Below are 24240 nucleotides of genomic sequence, written 5' to 3' on the forward strand. Positions count from 1 at the left end.
CCCCGACAGCACGGGAGGACCGGGCCCGAACCCCGTGCCCACCTCCAACTGCGGCGGACCGAGCCCCACCGGAGGCCAGGTCAACACCACCGGGAACGGACAGGTGGACCAAGTGAAGACCTCCGTGTCCAGCGGCATGGGAGTGACAGCACCGAGCCAAGGCTGGGCCACCGCCCCGGGGACCATCACCTCTATCCCGGACTCATTGGGCGGGCCGTTCGCCAGCGTACTGTCGTCTTTGCAAAGACAGAACGGAGCCAAAGCGACGTTAGTAAAGACCAGCATGTTCTAATGAAGCTCCCCAAGAAGAGCAGAGGGAGAGAGGCGCGTCCTCATCCTCCGGAGACTGAAAAGCAATCGCCCGCGACAGACTGAAGGACACAAACAAGCAGTTAAGAAGAAGATGACATCTCGGTTATTTCATTTTTATGCCTTGCGCTGTTTCTTGTGGTCAGTGGACACTTTAGCTGTACAAATATCCATCTTGACAAGTTGTCTCATAACACAACGGGGTTTTCTTAAAACAAGTGCAAGACGAGTGAAATGTTTCCCGTCACGTCTGAAGACTTACATCAACAGAAACATTCTTCATGCGTAAATCCACAAAAGAAAACTCATCCCAGAGCAAACGGTTCAGATCACACCTGTCAGACTGGCTCCCGGAGGATGGGGACTTGTTAAGATCAACATTTTTTTGGGCCAAACATTTATGAGCAAACAAACGTCTGCGCGCTGGAAACTTGGCATCAGTGAGCGAAGGAGCCTCGTGAAGTCACATGTCAGAGTTCAACAGCTGCTTTGTTATCCAGAGAGACGTTTCATGTCCAGGAGGGAGGACGCTCTCCGACACATCCCGCTTTCTGTTCTCTCACAGACACACGCTGCTGTCCGGCCTCTCACAGCTGTGTGCTGGCTTTTATTTCCAGGCTGCTGAAGAGTTTAGTTTCTTTAAATTATCGATATAAACACAATTATTTCCTCGAGAGAAAAAAAGGCACAAACTACTGCAATGTTCACTCTGACAGGAAACGTGTATGTTGTGTGTGTCTTTCTACGGCAGTGTTTTTGTGGCTCCGATTGTAAAGTGTTAATACGTATTCTTGTCTCCTCTAGCTGGACCATAGTTCATCCTCCCCTCGTAGATCGACACAGTCTTTTCGATGTTTTACAAAGATTCCCTCCGAAGAATTTATTTTGGGTAAACAAAAAAAGGGAATGATGCAAACATTGTATTTATTTGGATATAATTTGCATGTTGTCTCTTTGTCTGATTTCCGATGAGTTCCTTCCATTTTGTGAGCATTATGTAACATGTTGTCTCGGATCTGAAAGTTATTTATATGTAGGTAATGAATGCTTATATTTAAGAAGGAAATATTTCTACATGTGCACATAGTTTTCCAGGTGTACCATTCAAATGGTTGTTGATGATAAAAAAAATAATAGTCCAAGTTGCTTTGTCATGTTTTCTTTGGACAAATACAGCAAAGTGATGATTTGTTGTTCCTGTTTGATTTACACGCTCACAGGTTTTAATCAAACACTCAGAACATTTTGAAAAAGACTTTCAGCAGCGCCGCGCCGGCCGCAGGACTTATTCTACATCATATTTATACATTAATAATACATCATACTCATACATAAATAATATACTATATTTTATACAAACAACAGGATATAAGATTCATATATAATAATTATATATAAATATATATAATTATTGGCCTTAGTCCACATTAAATCATTGGTCTTCTGAAATGTGACAGAGTTTAAAAAACTGAAATGATGGAAACAAACACTCAGTTTAGTGTCAACATGAGATCTAAAGCTCAAAACTAGCAGCAGATTTCAAACCAAACAAGTGAACAGCACAGGTGAGATTAATGTCTCCTGTCTGTCCGTCTGTCTTCTTTCTTCAGCCTTTTCTTTAATGAGTTCTACATTAATATTAATAGTCTGTTATTTCATCTCATCAGTGTTTGTTTGAAGCTTCGTGCTGTTCATCAGGTCAGTCTCTCTGTCACCTCTCTGCATCATTTAAACAGAAAGTTACCACAGAAATAAACCAGGAGGCGTCGCAGCACTGAACTCTTTTCAAAATCAAATCAGACTCTTCAGAAACACTGATTCTGGTTTTCTGCTCTTCACTGAACATTTCAGGCTGTTAGTCACTGAAAGACACGACTGCATCAGTAAAGTCCAGCACACAGAGGAACGACTGGTGGATCAGACGGAGACCAGGCAACACAAGACAAAGATATAACAATAAAGAGAAACGCATGAACCCAGATTGTGTGTGGTGTGTAGTAATATACACAAAACATGTCTACAGATATTAATGTAAGTGCACAGAGACAAACAGAAGCCCGGTTTTAATGTATAACATTTTATTTATAAACATACAGTATGCTATAAATGCATTCGCATTTAAACACCAAATTAATCTATATTTTCGGATAGTGTTCAGGTGAATATTACAATAAATACAGAACAGACGTAAAAGGTTTCATTCCCCAACTGTCCTGTTCAGAAGACCGTCTGAATACAGAGCTCCGTCTCAAACATCCCGCTAACAGAGACTCAGCCGAGAGTTACTCGTGAGCTAAATGAGGATAAAAAAAAAAGAAAATAGACAATCGGAACAGAAGCTTAGAAATACTGTAGATCAGAGAAATGAACCTGGAGGAGAAGCTCGGCTGGAGGAGGAGGAGGAGGCTGCTAGTTTGCTTTCATACAGCAAATCATTTGGTTTTAGGCTTAAGCGTGCATCTTTTTTAACATCCACAATACAGAACCGAGCTCTTCTCATACAAGGTCAAAATAAAAGAGAAAAAAGAAGCAGGTAACTTAAAATGTGCAGCCGGCGGCACAGATCTTTAGTTTCATCCAACCAAATAATGCAGCTGCTGCTGGTATGTGTGTTCATGTTACCTCTACATGTACTGGTGCGCTTTACTTTTAGAAATGAATCCTACCACTGAGCAATTATCAAAATTACCTCAATTAATAGCATACAGAAGTCTATATGACTCTAGAATAAAACAACATTTGAAATGAAATTTCCCCCGCAGCATCGACTCTACTCTCAGACAACATCAGTATTCCTCTGGACTTATCACTGCAAATCAAAGAGGGGAGCTGTGAGCTGAAGGAGTGTTTGTGTGAAACAAACAGAGGTTATCAACTGAAGTAAAGCTGATGCACAGGAGGGCTGCAGCCGCTCTGTCTGCAGGTTCAAGGGTTCCAATTTGGCCAGAATCCCTCCGTACACCCCAGAAACAAAAAGAAAAAGAGAATAAAACACCAAACAGCTGGTGCTTTGTTTTCCTGCATCACCTTGCTTTCCTAAGGCACATTATAATCCTGACTTTCCAAGTGGACAGGCTGGCAGGAGCTACCTGCTGTGACCCAGAAGCACAGAAACAGCTCACAAGTCGAGTTATTGCCCTAATGATGAAACTACATCCATAATATGTTTAAATATAGAAGCTAATTCAATTCAGCAGCACAGGAGAGACGGACGAGGTCACTGTGAGGATTACTGTACACTCTGTGGATGGTGAGTTTCTTCCTTTATTGCACTTTTTCTATAAATGGTTTTATTTGATTCGATTGAAGGGTGTTCATCAATCATAGTTTTCAGAACAGATCCGATCCGAGCTGCCTCAACACATATTCAGTTATCTTTCAGGTTGTAGGATTCTGATCACTCCAAATTAAGAAAATATTTCTTAAATGATAAAAAAAGCAATTTTATGTGATACACTGCATTTCCATCATATGGAACTGAATGGTAAATATTCACATTTCAACAGAATGTGATTCTACTCATGGAGCCGGAGCACTCCGCTCTCTCTGCGCTCTCTCCGTCAGCAGCACACGCTGTCGCTGTCTCAGCGTCTGTGGATGTGAGTGTTTTCTTTTCAACATGGCCGCCACCGCAGAGCAGCGTCCTCTCTCTTCCTCTTTCGTGTTCGCTGCATGATGAAACAGTCTGTGGTCGTACGTGGACCAATCACATCCACATTCACTGACAGAAACACGAAGACTGTTTTTTTTCTTTTTTAAAGACTGTGCCCAGATCCCTGTTTGGCCCCCATGATGAATCTTCATTGGTTACTGATGCAAAGATCTCGACACGCTGTGAAGGACATGATTTGCAGATAATCGGCTTAAAACGGGGATGGGAGGGTTTCTTCCATGAACCTTGTGCTTTTCTGGCGAGCGTCACAAAGTGGTTGGCTGTCCAGCCGCTTAAAGAGAAACAGAAAGAGGAGGAAACACACACATTTAGAAAACACTACTGTTTATTTAGGGATTTTAAGGTCACTGAGATTCAACCCCAATGAAATAAAACCTCTTGATGGAAGAAAATGACTTCTGACTCAGTCTTTGATTTGATTTTGTGGTTTTCTGATCCTCAAATGATAACAGCTGCTGAGAGGGAATGTGAGCTGCGTCTTTTAGAGAGCGTGAACGTTGGCTGGTGTGCAGCTGAGGTGAAACAGACGGACAGTTACTGTCGTCCTCTCCGGCTGCTGCGTCATCTCTTCCTCTCGATGCAGCTTCAGATCCGTCGCTCCGGTTAGGCTGCTTCACCGCGTCTGACACTTCTTCATTAAAGCTGCGCTGGGTAGCAACGTTATATTAAAAAACGCTCATCTCATCAGCCACACAGCGGGGCGGCAATACAGCGAGAACCTTTGAAATACAGCTTAAATATTTTATCATGAAATAGTGTCGAGTTTACTTTGAGAACAATAAATCAAACAAAGCTTTTCTACCTGCTGCACCAGCGTCTTATTTACTGCTGTGGTACGACACCATCACCTTATTAAAAACCTGCGTGTGTTCATCAGTGAAAATATGAGATATGGCTAACATTAGCAAACAATGAGGCACAACAACAGCTAACCATTTTTATAATCTCAGGATGATTAAACTGTCTCTTCACGAGCGTCATGGAACACCAGAATTATTCACTCAGATCAGGAGCTTGTGTCTTCTGTTACTCGTGATGGTTTAATGTTTTGGATGGATGGATAGAAACAGACAGAAGACAGAGAGAGAGGGATGGGTGATGGGTGAGAGGGGTGATGGAGACGGAGGGAAGACATGAGAGGAGAGAGAGGGTGGAGGTGGAGGGACTCACAGCGGGAGCGGATGTAGCACTGGTGGCAGTTGAGGAGGCCGTTTCTGATCCGGACGTCCGTCCCCGTGGTCGTGTCGCCCAGCTGTCCCTTACACACTCCACACTGGAGAGAGAAGGAGGAAACAGACAGCGTTGTGTTTCTTTAAACCAATCAAAATCATCTTGGGCGACTCTGAGCTCATGATGGCCCGGCAAACAGTGTGGAGGGAACTAAAATGGCTGAATCCTGTCAGGGGAAGGTAACATGTGGTGGCTTATTCAGGTTTTAGCCAACAGTCAGTGTTAGTGGTAACTTTCTGGTAATTTTCAGTGTGCATGTTGTGTCTGTTCCCAGTACCACAGGAAACAGACGCCTGACCACAGACTCACACCAACATGCTAATAATCATGAAGCAACATGTCTTCATACTGCTCTGTGCTAAGTGCCACAGAGGGATGAGCAATAAGCTGCATTCATACTCGTGATGGATCATCAAATGAATACAAAACAAAATAATACAGAGGACGATGGTGAATATTGATATGATACAACAGAGTTGTTTGAAAAGTGCCACCAACCTTAAAGCACGTGATGTGGAAGTAGAGGCTGAGGGTCTCTATGATCATGGCTGCTCCCTTCCCCAGCGGCTGGCCACAGCTGGAGCACAGCTTCTTCCCACTCACAGACCTACAGGAGGACAGAAACACATCTATGGTTCTGTCTTCAGCTTGCCACTTTGACAGAGAATATGAACGAGTACACAACTCTTAAGTTGTCTCTGTATTGTTGAGAAGGACCAGATGAAAAATAAAGAAAAGTTGCTGATACAGAAAATGTAACAACAATCCTAAACCTTGAAGACCTGAAGACGCAGCATCTCTACACAGTGCACTGAACTTCAGGTCTGATAACATCCTCATCCGTCCAACAGACTGCAGTCAACACAAATACACACACCACCTTTATTTTTCATAAAGAAACTGTGTATAAGTATTTTTCTTTCTTTCTCTCTTTCTTTGTCTCTTTGCTATTTCCGTCAGTTTTTCCCTCAATCCTGGTGTTCAGTAACATTCTTGTTCTCTGCACAGCTGATATCATCGTGTGTTTTCTGAGTATTATTATAATTCTACTATAATGAGCTGCAGACCAGCAGCAGGTGCAGATAACTCAGGTAACTCTGATAACTCAGGTAACTCTGCAGCTGTGACTACAGAAGTACGTTCACTGCAAAATAATGACAGACCTCCAGACCCCTGTGTGTAGTACTGATGTGTGTAGTACTGATGTGTGTAGTACTGATGTGTGTAGTGTACTGATGTGTGTAGTGCTGGTGTGTGTAGTACTGATGTGTGTAGTGTACTGATGTGTGTAGTACTGATGTGTGTAGTGCTGGTGTGTGTAGTACTGATGTGTGTAGTGTACTGATGTGTGTAGTACTGATGTGTGTAGTGTACTGATGTGTGTAGTGCTGGTGTGTGTAGTATACTGATGTGTGTAGTACTGATGTGTGTAGTACTGATGTGTGTAGTACTGAAATCATCTCTGCAGTTGACGGTTGGTGCTGCAGTGGTTCATGTTATGAGACGGGTGGAGAAATGTAGGCAGCAGAGCAGAAAATGACAGTGCAGAAATGAAGCAGCTCTCCTCCCCCCTCCTCCTTCTCCTCCTCCTCCTCCTTCTCCTCCCTCTCCTCCTCCTCCTCCTTCTCCTCCCTCTCCTCCTCCTCCTCCTCCCTCCCCCTCTCCCCCCCTCCCCCCTCCTCCTCCTCCTCCTCCCCCCCCTTCCCCTCCCGCGCCGCCTCCTCCTCCTTCTCCTCCCTCTCCTCCTCCTCCTCCCTCCCTCCCACCTCCTCCTCCCCCCCTCCCCCTGTTTGTGATGCGGTACCTGTTGGGTGCAGGAGGCAGTGTGTCTGGAGCTGGTGGACATGCTGCGGTGGGGTGTGATGAGCTGCCCATGTTATTATCAATGGGCCCGGTCCTGGAAATGGACAGCAACATGCAACATGATGATGATGATGACTCACAGCTACAGCGACTCTATTGGCTGACAGAATCACAGACGGGCCAATCAGAGCCAGAAAAGCTTGTCAGAGTAGTCTGGGCCTAAACTCAGGCTTACTTTAATGTTGACAGCGCAGTGATGTGTGTTACTGTGGTGTATGGTTCTAGAAACGCCTTCGTTCTCACTGACTCTTGTGTCTGCACATGCTGGGTGACTATGGGTGAAATGGAGGTACAAGATGCCACCTGCTGGTCAAACAGGTTAACTACTCTTAACCACAGTTCTGCTGCCATGATGCTGCAGCCGGCTCAGATGTGAATCCAGTGTGATGGGGTAAAAGTTAGCAGTGTTGTTTGTGTGTGAAGGTCAGCCGCGACAGTTTGAGGAATACTTCTTCTGACAATCATATTTAAAAATGGTGATTTTCTGTTGTAATAATGAGTCCACACTGGGGCTGAAACCTTTACATCCATTTGTCTCCTACTACATGAGACAAGTGGATGTAAAAGTTGAGAAGGACTGCACCCTCTGAGCCTGGTCTGAAGACATCTCACACACACTCACACACCTCCTGTCTCCTGCAGGCCGGCTGGGCTTGCTGCTGACGCCTGTGGGCTCCTGCTGTTTGGGGGCTGGAGTTGAGGATTTGGCCGTCATCGAGGGAAGTTTCTGGCCGTTCTGCAGACTGTGAGCGAGTGTTTCTGGCTGACTGCTGCTCTGACTCGCCAGGCTGAGAATCAGACACATGTTAATATCAATTCATGGTCTCATTATATTTTGTTGTTTTTACTGGACTGATGCCATGAGATCAGTGTTTCACCTGGAAGGTATCTAACACACAACAGCACTGAGACATGCACGTACATAGGGAACTCATAAAGCTCCACTAAATGAATGTGAAAAGGCAGAAAAGTTGCTGATTACATGAAAACTGATGCAAATTTGATATTTTATTGTATTTCAACAAGTGACTGTTAAACTAAAAAATGAAATAACAGCCTTCTGTGAAGTAGTTATGTGGTATTCTTCCACTGGTTTCTCTTCTCTGGCTCTTCCTTTGACTCTCTGAAGTTTTCATCTCCTTCAGATTGTCCCACATGTTCCTCACACAGCCTTTATTCACAGGCTTGAAATGGTTAAAAACACATGGACCTCTGTCAGATAGCTCACTCACCTTCGGCCTGTTTTCATGCTGTCGTCAGCGGTGCTGATGTCACTGGTCCTGTCGTTTTCTCTCCGTTTCCATTCCACACTCTCTGTGCTCGCCTTCTGTGCCGTCCAATCACAAACAGGGAACACTTAGCTCAACAGCCAATTGAAACGACACTGTGCCAGAGTCCCCTCTAGAACTGATATCAAATTAACTGCATGCATGTAACAAACTGCCTATAATCAATCAGCCACTCACCGACTGCCTCTCCAGCATCTCCTGCTTGCGTTCCCAATCGGCCAGAGAGCGGACGATGGTGCCCTGAGGCTCCGAGGTGGAGGTGAGCTCTCCTCGGCTGGGGGAGGGCAGGGCGGAGGAGCGCGGAGTGAGAGGAGCCACGGTCTCCTCCAGTATCCTACGCTCCTGGTGTGACAGAGAGTTGGATCAGTCACCAACGAGGGTAAAGATCATCAGCGATGTCAGTTATTACAGTTTTCTTTACGATTCATGTTTTACATTTAACTGGTGCACTGATTCAGAAACACAACAGTTCAAACTGATCCTGATTCAGACATTCAGAGTGAGGATGAAAGCAGCTTCAGTGAATCATTCACACACCTCCTCGTGGTACTTCCTCTCCTCCTCTGCCACCTCCCTCTGTGCTCTCTCCCACTCCTCCTTCAGCTTCTCCTGCTCACGTCGGTACTTCTCCTGTTACCGTGGCAACAGACACATGACAGACAGCACAGAGCCTCAATGAAAGGAAGACTAAACTGTCTGCTGGTGGATGTTTTGGCAGGAAAACAGAGATGATGCACAGAAATATCTGATGTCAAGAAAGGCTTCAAATGAGTTCCCTCCTAATGAACACTGACACATCTAACGCTGTAAATCCTGCTCTAATTATTGGTGCACTATATAAAATGTTCATGTGAGATGCCCTCACTGTGTACTGAAATAAAAGGCTTGTCTAGGAGACATAAATGAGTAACTGCTCATTCAGATCTCACATTTGCATGTTAGGTATAAAAAGCAAACAATAAACCAGAAGCAGGCACTGCGGACAAAAGGCAAAGTGGAGCATGCAGAGTCTGTGGAGCCCCAGGTTCCTACACAACTTTCACATTCAAATTTTCATCATTTAATCAAATGTTTCTTTGACGTCCATGGGTGTAACTGAGGAACATGACCACGGAACAGATGACAATCCTCTGACAAGCACAGACCTTGTAAGATAAACTTGTGTAGGAACCAAACGAGTCCAAATGTGAGACAGATTTAGAGGAAAAGCAACTAAAGCGGGACAGATGACAGACGAAGATCGAGGCACTGCCACAACACAGAATCAACCAGGGAGGCAACAAGCACAGTGATGCACCAGACATTCATCCATCTCATCTCAAACAGTCCTGCAACAACTGGACAGCAGAGAAACTTGTTCTCATTACTGCTGTTTTTGATTAATTTACCACAATACACTGCAGATGAGCTCAGTATCTCACGGATATCAATGAATCCTTTAAATGATCAACAGTGTGTGGACCTGAGATGCATCTCTGATTGGCTGAGGAGAGAGAGGGTGATTTGGGCAGCAGCAACAGCAGCAACCTTGGACGAGTCTTTGTCTGTGTCTGCGTCTGTGCATGAGATGGAGACAGTGGATCAAACCAAAGTTGAGGTTCTTCCACTGCACAAAATCGCCCTCTAGTGGTCGAAGTGTGCACAGGAGCAGAGGGGTTGTGTCTTTGGAGGGGATATGCTCAGTATCACACAAACATGGAGGCAAGCTTTGCAAGTAGCAATGACATGTGGTTAATCTGATTCTGAGCAGAGCACAGCTGGTCACACAGCAGCCGCCGGTCCTGCTGCACAGCGTGGATTCACTGTCAGGGGTCAGGAACTGTTTGTGGGTAAACAGATGGGTTAAAACAGGCTGAATGTATCTGAAGGTGGAGGTTTGGAGATGTTTTGGTTACATATAACCATAGTTATAAAGTTATAATATAACCTGGAAGTCTAGATGTTGTCTGATCCTCAATAACTGTGTATATATTTCATGTTCTGTAAGATTTGCAATGTAAAGAGCCTGGACCCACATTCAGTCCTGTTGGTTCTGCTTGTGGTTTGCTTGTTCGTTCAGAGACATTGTGGATTTGAGGCCAGTGACGGGTCTGGACCTGGATCCAACACGGCTGTGACACTGTTTCCAACAGACAACATCAGTGTTCTGAAGTGTTCCTGAGCCTGAGCAGTAACTTCTTTTACACAACCATGTGTTCCACAGAGTGGTGGGTCTCTACAAGAATCCATGAAGCTGATGAGGTCAAACATGAAGTGCATCTGTGTTGACACTGTGTTCAGAGAGGATCAGCTAATATCAGTCTGCTTTGTTCATGCTTCACAGTGTACCACCTTTACTGTATATTTTCTGATGTATCTTTTAGATACGTTATTACACACTAATGCATCTGTGAGAACAAAGTATAACTCTATAACTCTTGTCAAGTCCAAATGAATGATTAACAGCAAACTATCCTGTTTGTCTGAGGTGCAAATGATCTAATGAAGCTAAAGGTACAATCTTATTTTACCCAAAACCTCAAACATCTATTTCTCTGTACAGCTGCGATGTATAACTGATTCATCTGTCAGCTGTCACCATTTATATTCATCACAATCGATCAATTTACTTTTTGGTTTATTTTTCACTATTTTCTGACATTTTGAAGTCAGAAAAGATGGATCAACAATGAACGTGTTGATTGTTGCAGCTCTGTGTATTTACATTGTTTTAAAACTGTAGCTAATAGATAATTACAGCCACAGGTCCGTTCTGCAGCTGACCCCACGCTGCTGACAGTGTCCAGCTCTAGAGGGAGCTCTGAGCTTGCAGACTCATGCGCCATGCTTTACCCTCAGAGGTAAACTGTGTACCTGCAGCATGCGCTCCTGCTCTTGCTGCCACCTTTCCTGACGCTTTCGCTCCTCATCCGGGTCCCAAGACCAGCGGTCGCCCCGCCTGGCCTGGGGCAACACCGGGACTGACACCTGATGGACCCCAGCACACACACACACACACACACACACACATCAACATGCACACATACACACAAATATTCATGCACCCATTCACACACAAACACACACAATCTCACACAACCATTAAGCCAATGAGAATTGAGATGGCCCCGACACACACACACACACACACACACACACACACACACACACACACACACACACACACACACACACACACACACACACACACACACACACACACACACACACACACACAGACCAGTGTTTACACACATCCACCACAGGAAAAGAAGAAGGGAGGGAGGAGACAGAAATAGTTGGTCTACCACAACAGCACTACTCCAATGCTCAAGGACTCCTACTAAGAGAGAGAAGACAGAGAGAGAGACAGATGAGCTCAAAGGAAAACGGAAGCAGTCGGCCGTTTCTACAGCATCTTCATCTGGCATGCTACATCAACAGCTCTGTGTGGCCTGGGATCTGTAGCAGAGCCCTGCTGTGTGACACTGAGCTAACAAAACTGCACTGCTGTCTGATGTGAGAACATGACGATGGAATAATCTGCTCCTGTGAAGCAGACAGGATGTGAACGCTGCTGATGAGGCTTCAGATGGAGCCAGTGTTTGTAATGTCTGTCTTTGTTTAGCTCACTTTGCCTTCAGTCTTACCTACAGACTGTCATTCGTTTTCATTTTGTCCTTAATTTGGATCATGTTTTCAGCGTTTGGCTTCTCTGTATGAATGCAGTATGTTAGACTAAGGTACCACAACCCAGGAGACGAGAAGCCAGATGAGACGCAGTAAAAGGGTTTTTAGAGTCTGACCACAAAACTAAGTGCAGTCAGAAGATGATTGTTACTCACGTTTCCACGGAGCTCCTTCTCCATTTCTTCTGTAGAGGGTGTGAGAAGAAAACAGATTCCATTACAATTCAAACAAACATCTCAGACTCTGGTGCTCAAATTAAATATTCAGTGAAATAACAACAATGTGTTGGTTGGACAATAATGATTAAAGATGGCAGTGACTGAAAACCAGTCCACCAAAAGCAACAGACAGCATCTGCAGTTACACCCGTCTGATACTGTGACTCAGGAGTTCAGCTAGAGCTGATGTTGGAGCTTCTGGTGGAACAGTCAGCAGAGGATCTATGAGACAATTACATGTGATGCTTGTTTCACAGGACAAATGTCAAAATAAAAACCATCAGGATCAAACATTCAAGCATTGTGAGTGAGTACAAAGGCAAGTGGTATATGTGTGTTCCTGTGCAGAGGTACGTGTAGGTTCTGGTTCTGGTTCAGGATCAGTAGTAGGTTTTAAGACTTGTAACATCAGAAATGTGGCAGTTGAGATCTAAGAAATCCAAATCAACACTATGTAATGGTTTCTGAGGCCTCTGAAAGACCTGCACACACACTGGTGACCAACATACAACTGCACATTCATCGAGTCCAGCAGCTCATCCAAGACGATTTTCATCAATTGTCATAAGTGACCAGCTTCTTGAGATCGTTTGGACTCTGCATCAGAACCAACATGATGATACTAACATGACACTGATGACACTTTTAAACAAAGACAGAGTTCACATCACTGATCATCCACAACACTAGAAATGAGTGAAGAACAACAGATGGGACTGAAGGACTGTTGTGTGTGCCCTTGTAGAAGCAGCAGGGAAACCCTGTGCATTCAGCACCTGGGGACGGAAACATGAGCTCCAGCGATGAACAAAGGGTTTACCTGGAGGAGCGAAGAAGTCCCAGCGTAACTTAGGGTTGCTGGTTGCCAGCGGAGACCTGATACTGTTTGCAAAGTCTATAGCCAAATAAAAAAAATATGTGGGTGGAGGGAAAGGAGGGAACGAGGGAAGGAAGGGAGGGGAAGGAGTGATAAGGGACAGAGAGTTGGTATGGACATCGAGAGAATTGGGAAATGCTTTTATAGTTCTGCTCTCTGATATTTATACTATACTTAATGTATTGTAACTGGAAAAACAATATCTAGTCTCTGAAGATGTTTTAAATCAGATTTTGTTAAAAGTCAACAGGATTTCTACATCAAAAAGTCAGAATAAATACAGAAAACAGCAAAGCAGTGCTGGAAAGGCGATGCTTTGCCTCTTTTATACTAGTTTTAGTTTGGATCTCCGTTCTAATTATTTTGAGAACCTGTTTACAAAGGTAAGGACCAGTTACAGATCACTGTCAGATAAACAGATACGAACGATGAAGGACCTTGAGGCCTGAAGGCTCCTTACGATGATTCAAATGACTTGTACAGAAAACTGAACGAGTGTCGAGCTGCAAGGCAGAAGGGGAAGAAAGCCAGCGAGGAGAAAACAAGGAGGTGTATGGAAAAGAAGCTGCTGGCTCTGTGTTTGGACGTGACGAGTTCACTGACCTGCTGCTGGTTCTACTGGTGGGTGGAACTCAAATGTTCCTGGTGCAGCTGAACTCGGTGGACTCTCTCTTTCCTGTGACGGCTCCGGGGGTGGAAGGACACTTGCCTGCAGAGAGATTTGAAGATAATCTCTAGGTGATTGTTTCTTTGGCTATGTTCTATAGTTGACACTTGGTTAGCAGCCTCACCTGTACAGGTACTGGCTGACTTTGCTGTGTGCTGACTCCTGGCTGGAGCTCAGTCATCACTTCAGTTTCATCCTGTTCTTGTTTGGCGTCTGAAAAAATACAGACAACAATGTTTAATCACAGAAAATGTTTTCCTCTAAATTCTTATTATTCTTCACAGCTTCCTAAAGTTACTGTATGACCTGTAATGATACAAGTCATGGAGCAACCACTAGAGGTCAGTATACAGCTAACTGTTCAGACCTGCAGGGTTCGGATTGGTCTTCTCCTCTGCAGAAGCTCCTGACTGGATTCCAGTCTTCCCAAAACTGTCTTCTGGCTTCTGCAGCTCCTGTCAGGGTCACAGATGTTCACAAGTTCAATGATGAACAAAACACGACTGAGATGAAGGGGGCTGCTAGTGCATGAGGTACATATCAAAACAAGCTCTCAGTGATAAAGAGTCAGACTCCAATAATGCATCAAATGACAAAGAGCCAGTGACAGCGCAGTGTTGGATATCCAGCTCATAAACAGGTCGTCTCTGCTGTAAGCAGATTACAGACTGTGGAGTGAACAACTAAATGCACACATACAGTGTGATCCCTCAGAGTGACCCGCTGCAACTCCACTGGAGAGCTGCAACGATTCACTGACTCAACTGGTACGTTCATGTCAACTATTTTGATATTCTAATAATTATTTTGAGACAAAGACAAAATGTAAAAATGATCTGATCCAACTTGTTGAATGTAAATATTTCAACAGTAAACTGATTTTGCATGAAGAGACATTTGAAGATGTCATCTTGGCTTTTGGGGGACAGATATTTTTAAAAACATTTTTCTGACCAAACAAGTTAATAATGAAGGAAATCAACAGACAAGTGAAAATGAATATAGTCGTTAGTTGCAGTGCTGCACTAGATACAAAGTTCTATTTCCAGATTTTATTGTAACAACTATAAAAGATCATAATCCTGACCGACGGCAGCGAGGTGGGCCGGCTCGGTGGTGTTGAATGCTCCATGACTTTCTCTTCTTGGACGTCTTGAGCAGTCGGTTCTGTTCCAGCTCGAGCCTCCTCAGACTTGGTGGACACTGGACTCTCTCTGGTGGAGACACGTGTACTGTGTGCTGGTGAGGCTGCTGACGACGGAGCGTCTACGGTGCTGTTGCTTGTTTTGGAAGGAGATGCCTGGAAATGAGGAGGAGATTCCCTTCCCTGACTCTCAGGCGTGGTGGGAGCGTCGTCACTTCCTACATCACCGTTGACTCGGAGCAAACCATCGGCCTGAATCGGAAGGAGAGGGTTTAATATGACTGATTAAACTCATTTCTAAATGGATATTGGATGGATAATAATAATAATGGATATGTTGTTTTTTCTATTTGATTCTAAATGTTCAGGATGTACATTTATACACATACGAGTACATTTGCATCTGCATGGGAGTCACAGTTTCTATTATTTGCTAAATAAAATGTGTGCTTGATGAAAAATCTTCTTATAGATACGAAACACAACAGAATAAATTGACAACCGAAAAATGTAAATAAAGCACAGACTTAAAAATCCCGCAGCTTCATTTGTGGCTGTTGCGGCCTCTCATCTGTGTTCGTTATTAACCATTCATCCAGCTCACAACACCACGCTGGCCTCTGTGACAAAGAGGCACTAATGTATGTGTGAGCAGCTCCTAGTGAGCGGTAACTTAAGACACAGTGGTGGAGTCGGGTGAATGTGGGCTCTCAGTCTGCCCCCCAACGCCTCCACCTTCTCATCCCTCTCCTAGCAGCCTGTGTGGGCCCTCTTTGTCCGCTGGGAGCCCACTTCACATTGAGAGGGCCCTACTTGTCAACTTCTTAAGTCAATAGGGAACAGAGGGCTCTATTCAAAGCCGGCTCCGCTCAGACTCCTGACAAGACATTCCAGAAAAGTGCTCAGCTCCATTAGGTCTGGTAATAACCTGCCCCTCCCTGCCCGGCACACCAAAACGTAAGATCTCATTCTGAATATTCCCATTTGGCAGTTTTTCCAGGAGAAAAGGAAATGGATCCTGTTGAGAGCACTTTGAGCTGAACTGAAACATTACATGCTTCTTCCTGGAGGGAAGTCTCTCCAGCCGGCTCATCACCATGGTGGTTCTGCGGCATTCTAATGTAACTGCCAACAGAGCCGGAGGGGAATTTACCCACCGGCCTGTGAGGAGGGCAGCCGACGCTGGGAAGTAACCACATGTAATGTGGTCAAGACCTCAACCGTGCCCTCTGCAGAGCTGGTCTGGTGACACTCACCACTCGAGGAAGCTGTAGAGCATATTTACAGCAGCAAGTAATGCATTGAGTTTTATTGTTGGGGAGTGATTAGTCTGAAAGAAAGACTTCAGAGGCAGTCTCACCTTGCTGGGCCATGGTTCAGCTGATGTGGGTCGGGACTGAAAGTAAGGCTTGGGCGTCAGCAAAGGCACCGGTTTGGGCGACAGGCCTCGGGTGGTTGGCGGCTCAGACGAGCGAGAGCGGATCTGAGGTCGCTGGTGTGAGGAGTCTTTGGGAAACTCCTCGATTCGCGCCTCCAGTGTAGACGTGAACTTCGGAGCCGGGGCGGACTGCTGGCGCAGATACCTCATGGGCCCGTTGGGGTCCATGTCGAAGGGATCTGGGGTTGTTGGGGAGGCAGACAGGGAGAGGGACAGAGGGTAGGGCGAGCAGGGGAAAGAGGGATCAGCAGATATGCTGCGGTCCAGCAGCTTCGGCAGCTGTAGGCGTTCAAGGACTGCATCACTGATGGAGAAACGCTGGGCGTAGCGCTGGAGGATGGCTGATGCCTCCTCTGGGGTCCTGGCTCTCCTGTACGCATTCCGCAGCTCCTCCTCTCGACGCTCCCTGTTGAGGAGGGGAGGAGGCACAGGAGGAGGGGTAAAGCAAAACAGACGTGCAAAATGTGAAGTCACTGACACGGCACTGTTTCATTGACATTCAGTAAATGTTTAAGGGTAACTATGGTACATTTCAACCTGGACTTTTTCCTCTGTTTATGTGTCCAAGAGATTAATGGGGACTACAATTTTTTAAAGTGGTCCAGTTCTGAGCGAGGCCACTGCAGCTGGCAGCCGCAAAACGGGCTGCAATGAAATGTAATCAAATTGTGTAATTTAAAACTTGTGTTGTACGTTCACCTAAAGATGATTTTGCCACTGACGGGCTCCGGCTGTTATTCCAAGTGTCTGACAACGTTAACGAGAGCAACCCCTCCGGGAGAAAACCTTTTTGTTCAACCAGAAGCAGCTGCCAGATCTTTCTCAAAGCCACCAGACTCCATTGAAAGACACAACAGAAACAAAATTAAACCAACATCGGCTCTAGTTTGGTTGAAATACTCCTTAGTTCACCTCATCATATGTGAAACTATTCTGACTCTCCACGCTGTTCTTCTGCTGTCGCTCGCTCTCATCCAACACACGGCCAGTTTACAACACTGTCGCCCCAATAGACACACAACATGGGAGAACAGGGTCCAGGTGTAAAAGTACCAGAGTTGCCCTTTAATTTCGCCACTCTACATTAGCAATTGATATGACAGTGATTCAACCGGCACACACATTTTTATCTAAATGCTTGAAGAAATCACACAGCAAATGTTGTAGGAATGATGGACTTTATGATTGTGTTATGTTACTTTATCATCATCTTCATTACCTTTCTAGACTTTTAGGTAGTTAGCATACGCAGCAACAGAAAACAAACAAGAAACACACAAGATTTGCAACAGAAATGCTAAAAACTGAATTCATTGACAATAAATCCAATGGAAAAGACATGACACTGATTTATCTGTGAGCTGAGTGACCACAACAATTAATACATGTCACAAGATGACATCAATAAAAAGATTTCTAGGAATTTCAAACCCTATTTGAAGTAAAGATGAAATGACTGTGTTACCATGATAAGCAGACTACATTTCTTCTACTTCAGTATCACTGGAGCAGAAGTGCTCTCTGTTGGAGACCTACTTAAAATAACTCCAGCAGGAGTTGCTGTCACCTTCAAGCCACTACAGGATTAGAATGAACATTAAATTGTTTCCTTTGAGGAAGACCTAGTTCTCCATTATTCAAGTATCGTGTACATACAGCTTCAGTTTTTTACCTGAATACAATTGAATGTCCTGTTTGTGTGTTGTCACCTACTTGTCCTCCACTATCTCTCTGTAAGTCTTGATGCTTCTCCTCCTCATGGAGGTACAGGTGTCTCCAGTCATCAAGTGCTCCATCATCTTCCTCTCCTCCTCCTTCTTGATTAGGTCCTGGGAAATACTCCTCCTCCGATTCTTCCATCGGGCCAGGTCCTGAGACACACAGAGAAAAGTGTTTCAGTTCCAGCTGAAACAAGGCAACAGGGTTTAGTTCAGTGTGTGAGACCTGAAGCACTGCTGTGGCCCAAGACACAACTGGGACAGGAAATACACACTGCACATGTGAAACAAGTGAAGTCAGAGCAGCAAAACATAACAGCAAAAATAGTCTTTATCAGAATGAGAAATGAGAGAAATAAGAACATTAACTCTGAGTCAGACAAATCTGAGACACTCACGTCCTGCCAGTGATCGTCCTCTTCCTTCATCTGGTTGTACTGGTTGTGCATCAGTTCATGACGCACCTGACTGTGAGGCTGCAAGATGGCGTCCTCCTCACCACGCATGTCGGTCATACTCACACTCCTGGACGGAGGAGGGGGAGAGAGACAGACAGAGAATATGGGTAATGAAAAATATGTGATTTCCACAACAGGACTTGGTTATTAGCGTTAGTTATTCGTGTTTCTTATAATATCACTGCTGACTGTAAGTACAGTAGGTCAGTGTACTCATCCGCACAAACAGCCATGGTGCCACACAGCAGTGTCGAACACATCAACCACCAACAAAACCTGTGCCTGAGAACAACATGCATCTTTTAAAGACCCCATGAATTAAAAACTGTGCATCTTCAGCGAGGTCACATCCAGAAGGAAGAACCAAGAACACAGAACTACAGCAACACTGAGGAGTCGGCCATCAGGCCACCAGGTAATTCACCTTTGGTCTGTTCTTTGTAATGACACCATTTTGTTTCACGTCATACTCCAACAATTGTTTCAAGAGAAGCACATCACATTAAAGATGTTAATCTAATGGGACCTTTTGAAAACATCAGCTTCAGGTGACGTTCTGATGTGAGGCTGGTTTTGGATCTCAGACGGGACAGTACAGTGCAGCATTATTCTTTGGAGCATGGCGTTGGAGAGTTTCCAGTCCAGACTTAAAAACCATAAACTTATTCTATTCCTGCTTTAAGTGCAGCAGGTGATTCTTGACTGCTGTTGAGTCTGATTCTCAGGTTTGGGTTGATCTTAATACTGTGCTGCATTCCAGACAACATTTCCTTCTTCTAGGAACAGAACAATGGAGCGTCACTTAAAGATCCGTAGTGAGCAGCTGTCTGATAACACACAGACAGACAGCACCCCAGTGAAGGCTGCTGAATTAAATCAGACATATTTTTATATAAGTGCTCTAAAATAAAATATATAATGGTGTGACCTAATGTCTCCTCCTCTATTTCGTTCATAATGCGAGCAGGCTGCACGGCTGAGAAGGTCAACCGTGTGTGCACTTACCAAAGAGAGCGTTCTGTTAGGGTCAGTTAACTTTTTTGCCGTCTTGCATCTGTAACGCTAAAATTCAACCTCCAATGTAGTCTGGAAGGCAGCAGTGAACCTTGAACTGCACCTTGAAATAATTGTCCTGTCTACCTAAAGTCACAGCTGTAATGTCTGTTTTTGTTTTAAGACCCACAAGGTGAATGCGTTGCCATTTGCCAACAAAGTTGGCCAAACAAGGTGTCAACTGGTTTGAAATTCGAGAAGGAGTCGTATCAAACCTGAGAGTTGTGTGACGCGAACAGAGCTCACTGGTGGTCAGAGGTGATAAGTCGCCCACTGATTTCTGAGAGGAGAGTGTTCAGCCGTGGAGATGACTGTCACGGCATGTTATTCAAAAGTTATGTGAGGTGGAGGCACAGGTGGAATTTGTGGACATTTAGTCCAGTGTTGAGTCAAAGACACATCTGAGTCATCTCCTCGTCATGAATCTCCTCTCCGGCACTTCTTACGTTAGCTTTTAGCAGCAAAGGACATCACAATCATATTATGATTGTTTTAATTGGGTGATGATGTGTGTTATATGAGACATGCAGCTGGCAGAAGCGGTGAGGTGATGTGAGCACAGTTTAGTAAATCCTCTTCACAGCAACTATACTGCAGGCAGCTGGGATGAATCCAAGAGGTCACTCGCTAAGACAAAGAAGCGTGACCACCAGATTAATGGAAAATATTATCACACATATTTTCATGATATATCAGATCAAGAATAGGGACAGTGTTAAGGTGCACTTTAAATAATGTCCAACTTGACAAGCAACGTAACTTTAAATTTAAATGGTACAAGTAGGAAAAACTGCTGAAATGGGAAGAAAAAACCTCTAAGAGTTATCCTAAAATCATGTCAGATCATCCTTTATCAACTGTCCATACAGATCCTACTTTTTATAAAATAACTGATATCATATAACTCAAAATGTCCCCAGAAATTCTTAGTGAGGCAGAAAAGATGAAGAAGATAAAAAATGACATCCAGTAAAGAGTTCACGAGGGCAGATCCTCTGTAGAGGAAGTTTCACCCTGGTCAACATGCACTGCTGTAGTAAACACCACATTTTCTGTTATTCAATGATGGTCAAACATAAAGACATTAAAAACTGGTGTAAACTATCTGCTCATGTGACCTTCAATTAAACATAGACATTGAAACTGAAGCAGTGAGTGACAGTGTTGTCAACAGTATCAAGGAAGTTCTTTACATTGCTTCAACATTCAGCAGATTTTCCCTCTTGCACAAAGAAAAATCCACTTCGATCACTGAACGACTGGTTAAATGAATTATCGAGTGGGCTTTGTTTTGCAGCGCAGAGCAGTGCCGGGCCAGACAGCTGAGCCAGTGAGTGGTTAAAGGACAACTTACTGTGGGTCATCTGACACACTATGTGTGTGGCTGAATCTACAGGAGGCAGAGAGCATGGAGAGAGAGCACAATCACACATGAATACACTCAACAGAGAAGCAGTGATGGTACATTTGATTGTTAGCTCCAGGCTAACATACAGCGTCACGATCACAGCTGGCAAACACTTAGTCGCGACAGATTCAACACACATTATGTACCAGTGTGCCAGGTGGATTTGTGTCTGTGCACAGATGTATTTGTCAGTTTCTGGATTGCAGGATGGTCCTCACACTGAGCACAAGGGGGCAGTCTCATCCATAACACAGCCAGAGCTGAGCAGAGGACAAGTTTGCTGCATCACTGCAAACCAAAACACAGCTAGCATACAAAAGATGCATGTGGCAATGATCTTGGAATCCAGCTGACACTTAAATATTAAAAAAGAAGCACATGCATCTTTTATAGGACAGCACAAGAGCAACATCAAGGATGTGGCTTGCTTCCTGTCTGTGACCACCACTTGTAGGTTTGGCCTTAACCACAAAGGTCTTCACATTTTATTCTGGAGCCGCCTCTGTGATGTAGGAGGGCTGTGAGGGAAAGTGTGGCTGGTGGTTTCTCGCCACAAGAGAACAAGGAGGCTAAATTAAGAGAAGCCTCACTAAATCAAGACCAGATAGTCGGTCTTCAAAGATGGCTGTTTGCCAGATGGTACCATGCAGTCACATGTTTGTTTGCTTGTCAGCATGTGACAGAGTGAGGCTTACATAGCAGCCATTGTCAATTTATTAGCATAGATGGAATGGTCAATAATTGATTGGGTTATAGTTTGACCTATTTATTATGCATTGGGAAGTTTGCTTCAAATTAAATTGAGTTCAATTCACTGTCCATTCCCGTCTCCTGAAGAAATCAAGGGATGCAAACTGAAGTCATGCAGAGTTAATCAAAGAGCACATTCTCAACAAGTATCTACTCCAAATGTCTTCAGAACAGAGAGGAGCAAAAAATACAAATCTTTAAGAGTTCCATGCATTCCGTTTACAATAACAGCTGCGATATCAACAATATCAATTTGCATTCATGTAAAAAAAAATGGTCATGCAACCTTCAGGTAGTTAATTCATCCTTGTAAGAGCACTGCAGACTGACCTCGAGGTCACATGCTGAGACTGAGAAAGATCTCTTGGCTTTAAAGATGATTTATGTAATTCTACTTCAACATGGTGGAAATTCATAAAATGTAGTGTAGTTGCTGGACGGGGCTCACGTTGCTGGGAGACTGCTGTCCAACCAAGATGCCCCTCCGTGTGGGTCCTCACTTTCACTCCGTGCCCTTCCCTTCCGTCGACCTGTATCAGTTGTTGCTGTGGAAGTGGTTGCCACGGTAGCGGGGACAGGAAGGAAGTGGGAGGGACTCGGGGTGGTGACGTGTTTGGGAGCGGTCAGGCTCAGCGTCTGATCTCGCTCTGCATCTGCAACCAACAGGGCGCCGTCGTCTCCCTTCCACACTGCCTCCTCCTCCCGCTCCGTCACAGGTGGATGTTTCCCAGACGTGATGACGGGGCTTGTTGCAACCAAGTGGGCTGCGTTTGCTGTGAGAGTCGTCGAATGGTGGAAGAGTTCCTCTGAGCACGAGCGAGCCGGAGTGCTGCAGAAAGCAAAGCAAACTAAAACGTACTGCTGCCTGGTTATCATCCTATATCATCAGACAGCGTTTGCCTGCAGGAGCCAAAATGGAGGTTTTGAAGACATAAATCTGGGAAAGTAGCATAGCATGGTCACAAATCCCTTCAGAGCAGAAAGGATGTGAAAACAAATTGGAGTCTCAGAGCCAAAGCAACACTCGCTGAACGCTCTGTTGTCAGTCATCCTGTGATGAACAGCTAGTGTTTCGGGAGGTTTATTATCGGACTGTAAATTCCCAGATTGCACTGCAGGGAGGGGGAGGCTGCGAACAGGCCGAGCTTCAGCTCCAGCCTGCTCAGGGTCAGGGAAGGAAGAAGGCCTCATTTCCTTACATCCTGAGGGTGGGTCGCACGTACATGTTCCCTGTGAGTGTGTTTGTGTGTGGACACATCGAGGAGCTGAGTGTACGGCGCTGTGTTCAAAGGTGTGTGCAGTTTGTTCCAAGACTTTGAGGCAGAGGTCAATCGAGATGTTATTGGAAACAAGATGGCGCTTGTATTTTCTTGATATCTTCATTTTATCACTGGGGATCAAAACTTTGATAAAATCAGACAGACAATCAGTTTGCTCCTGGTTGTTTTCAATGTACATTTTAATAAATAGTGTCGATCGTTTCCTGCTGTGTGCTGGACGATTAATCGTTGCTCCGCGTGGTTTACCTGCACCAGCTGGCACTGCTGTTCACCAGCTATCTTTAGTTTTGTGGATGCATCGTCGTTCACTTTAACTAATAAATAATATTCAAATGTCCAAATTTCACATTTCATGTCTGCCAAGTTAAGAAACTCTGTAAACCGCAAACACACCCACCACTTGGCTGGATGTCACCTCTACTCTACTTCGATCCAAACAAACGATCACAACAGCAACAGAATCATCTCAGCGCAGAACTGTCGACACAACTTTGATATGCAACTGTAGACACTGCTGTGGTGATGTTAAACAACTGTTCTGAAATCCCTGGCAACCCTGAAATGCACAAATTCCAGCCTTCTACTGGAAAGATGCAAGCTGTCACCAGCATGGAGCTCATATCAAAGCCTTTCACAAACATCCTAGAAATCCCCCTTTTTCCTTGGAACGCAGCTCAACTTTGATTTCTACTGAGGATTCTTTTCACTCCCTTAAACGCTGACGAGCCAATCAGTGCCGAATCATCTGTGCCAGAGGAGGCTGGAAACTGGGGGCGGGACTCCAACGACTCTCCAACATGACTCTGAATGAATCGTCTGCTGGATTGTGAAATAACAATAGAACTGAACTTAGATCTTTTAAGAACAGCATTGTGATCGGACATCACAGTTGACTTCTACAAGAGCACTGTGTCTCCACAGCTCTGAGTTCTCACCTTTACCTCAGGCAGAGGAGAACATTTGTGACCCCTGGCTGGCCTGCTGGGTAAAGACTGACACTGTGTTCTACATGCAATCTGTTTTAACTGAGTGCTGAAACGCTTTACTCTGGATGAAACTGCATTGGAAACAGTGGTTAAAAGTAAAAGTGGCGAGACGGAGACACGAGCTGTGAAAATGTAAACTATTTTCTACCAAAGAAACAATATAATCCAAGTACGTGGACACTGATTAACTGGAACATTGTTTTTGGACAG

General features: G+C 44.6%; 2 protein-coding genes across 15 annotated transcripts in view; one reads left to right on the forward strand and one right to left on the reverse strand.

Annotated features, from left to right (window-relative positions):
* The window catches only part of phox2bb (paired like homeobox 2Bb), a 4334-nt gene extending 2084 nt beyond the window's left edge, over nt 1–2250 (forward strand). The window contains exon 3 of the mRNA XM_037076200.1: nt 1–2250. This exon is cut by the window's left edge and continues 137 nt beyond it. Coding sequence (XP_036932095.1) covers nt 1–292 — 292 coding nt within the window. The 3' untranslated portion in view covers nt 293–2250.
* A 120-nt stretch (nt 2251–2370) lies between these two features.
* LOC119006982 (LIM and calponin homology domains-containing protein 1-like) overlaps nt 2371–24240 on the reverse strand; it is a 90307-nt gene continuing 68437 nt past the window's right edge. For 8 of the 14 annotated variants that reach the window (XM_037076183.1, XM_037076185.1, XM_037076188.1 and 5 more), the window contains 20 exons: nt 22213–22593; nt 20961–20996; nt 18494–18620; nt 18091–18248; nt 16300–16783; nt 14883–15191; nt 14163–14250; nt 13920–14008; nt 13732–13837; nt 13072–13146; nt 12189–12217; nt 11218–11331; nt 8902–8994; nt 8542–8706; nt 8308–8402; nt 7702–7863; nt 7017–7109; nt 5711–5819; nt 5153–5255; nt 4290–4701 (listed from right to left, as the gene is read on the reverse strand). In XM_037076183.1, coding sequence (XP_036932078.1) covers nt 4667–4701; nt 5153–5255; nt 5711–5819; nt 7017–7109; nt 7702–7863; nt 8308–8402; nt 8542–8706; nt 8902–8994; nt 11218–11331; nt 12189–12217; nt 13072–13146; nt 13732–13837; nt 13920–14008; nt 14163–14250; nt 14883–15191; nt 16300–16783; nt 18091–18248; nt 18494–18620; nt 20961–20996; nt 22213–22593 — 2851 coding nt within the window. In that variant the 3' untranslated portion in view covers nt 4290–4666. Of the gene's footprint in view, nt 4254–4289; nt 4702–5152; nt 5256–5710; nt 5820–7016; nt 7110–7701; nt 7864–8307; nt 8403–8541; nt 8707–8901; nt 8995–11217; nt 11332–12188; nt 12218–13071; nt 13147–13731; nt 13838–13919; nt 14009–14162; nt 14251–14882; nt 15192–16299; nt 16784–18090; nt 18249–18493; nt 18621–20960; nt 20997–22212; nt 22594–24240 lie in introns of those variants that run through there. The other 6 variants (XM_037076194.1, XM_037076187.1, XM_037076193.1 and 3 more) reach the window with 4 other exon arrangements.

Source organism: Acanthopagrus latus, chromosome 18, assembly GCF_904848185.1.
Source record: "Acanthopagrus latus isolate v.2019 chromosome 18, fAcaLat1.1, whole genome shotgun sequence".
In the NCBI taxonomy this organism is placed as follows: Eukaryota; Metazoa; Chordata; class Actinopteri; order Spariformes; family Sparidae; genus Acanthopagrus; species Acanthopagrus latus.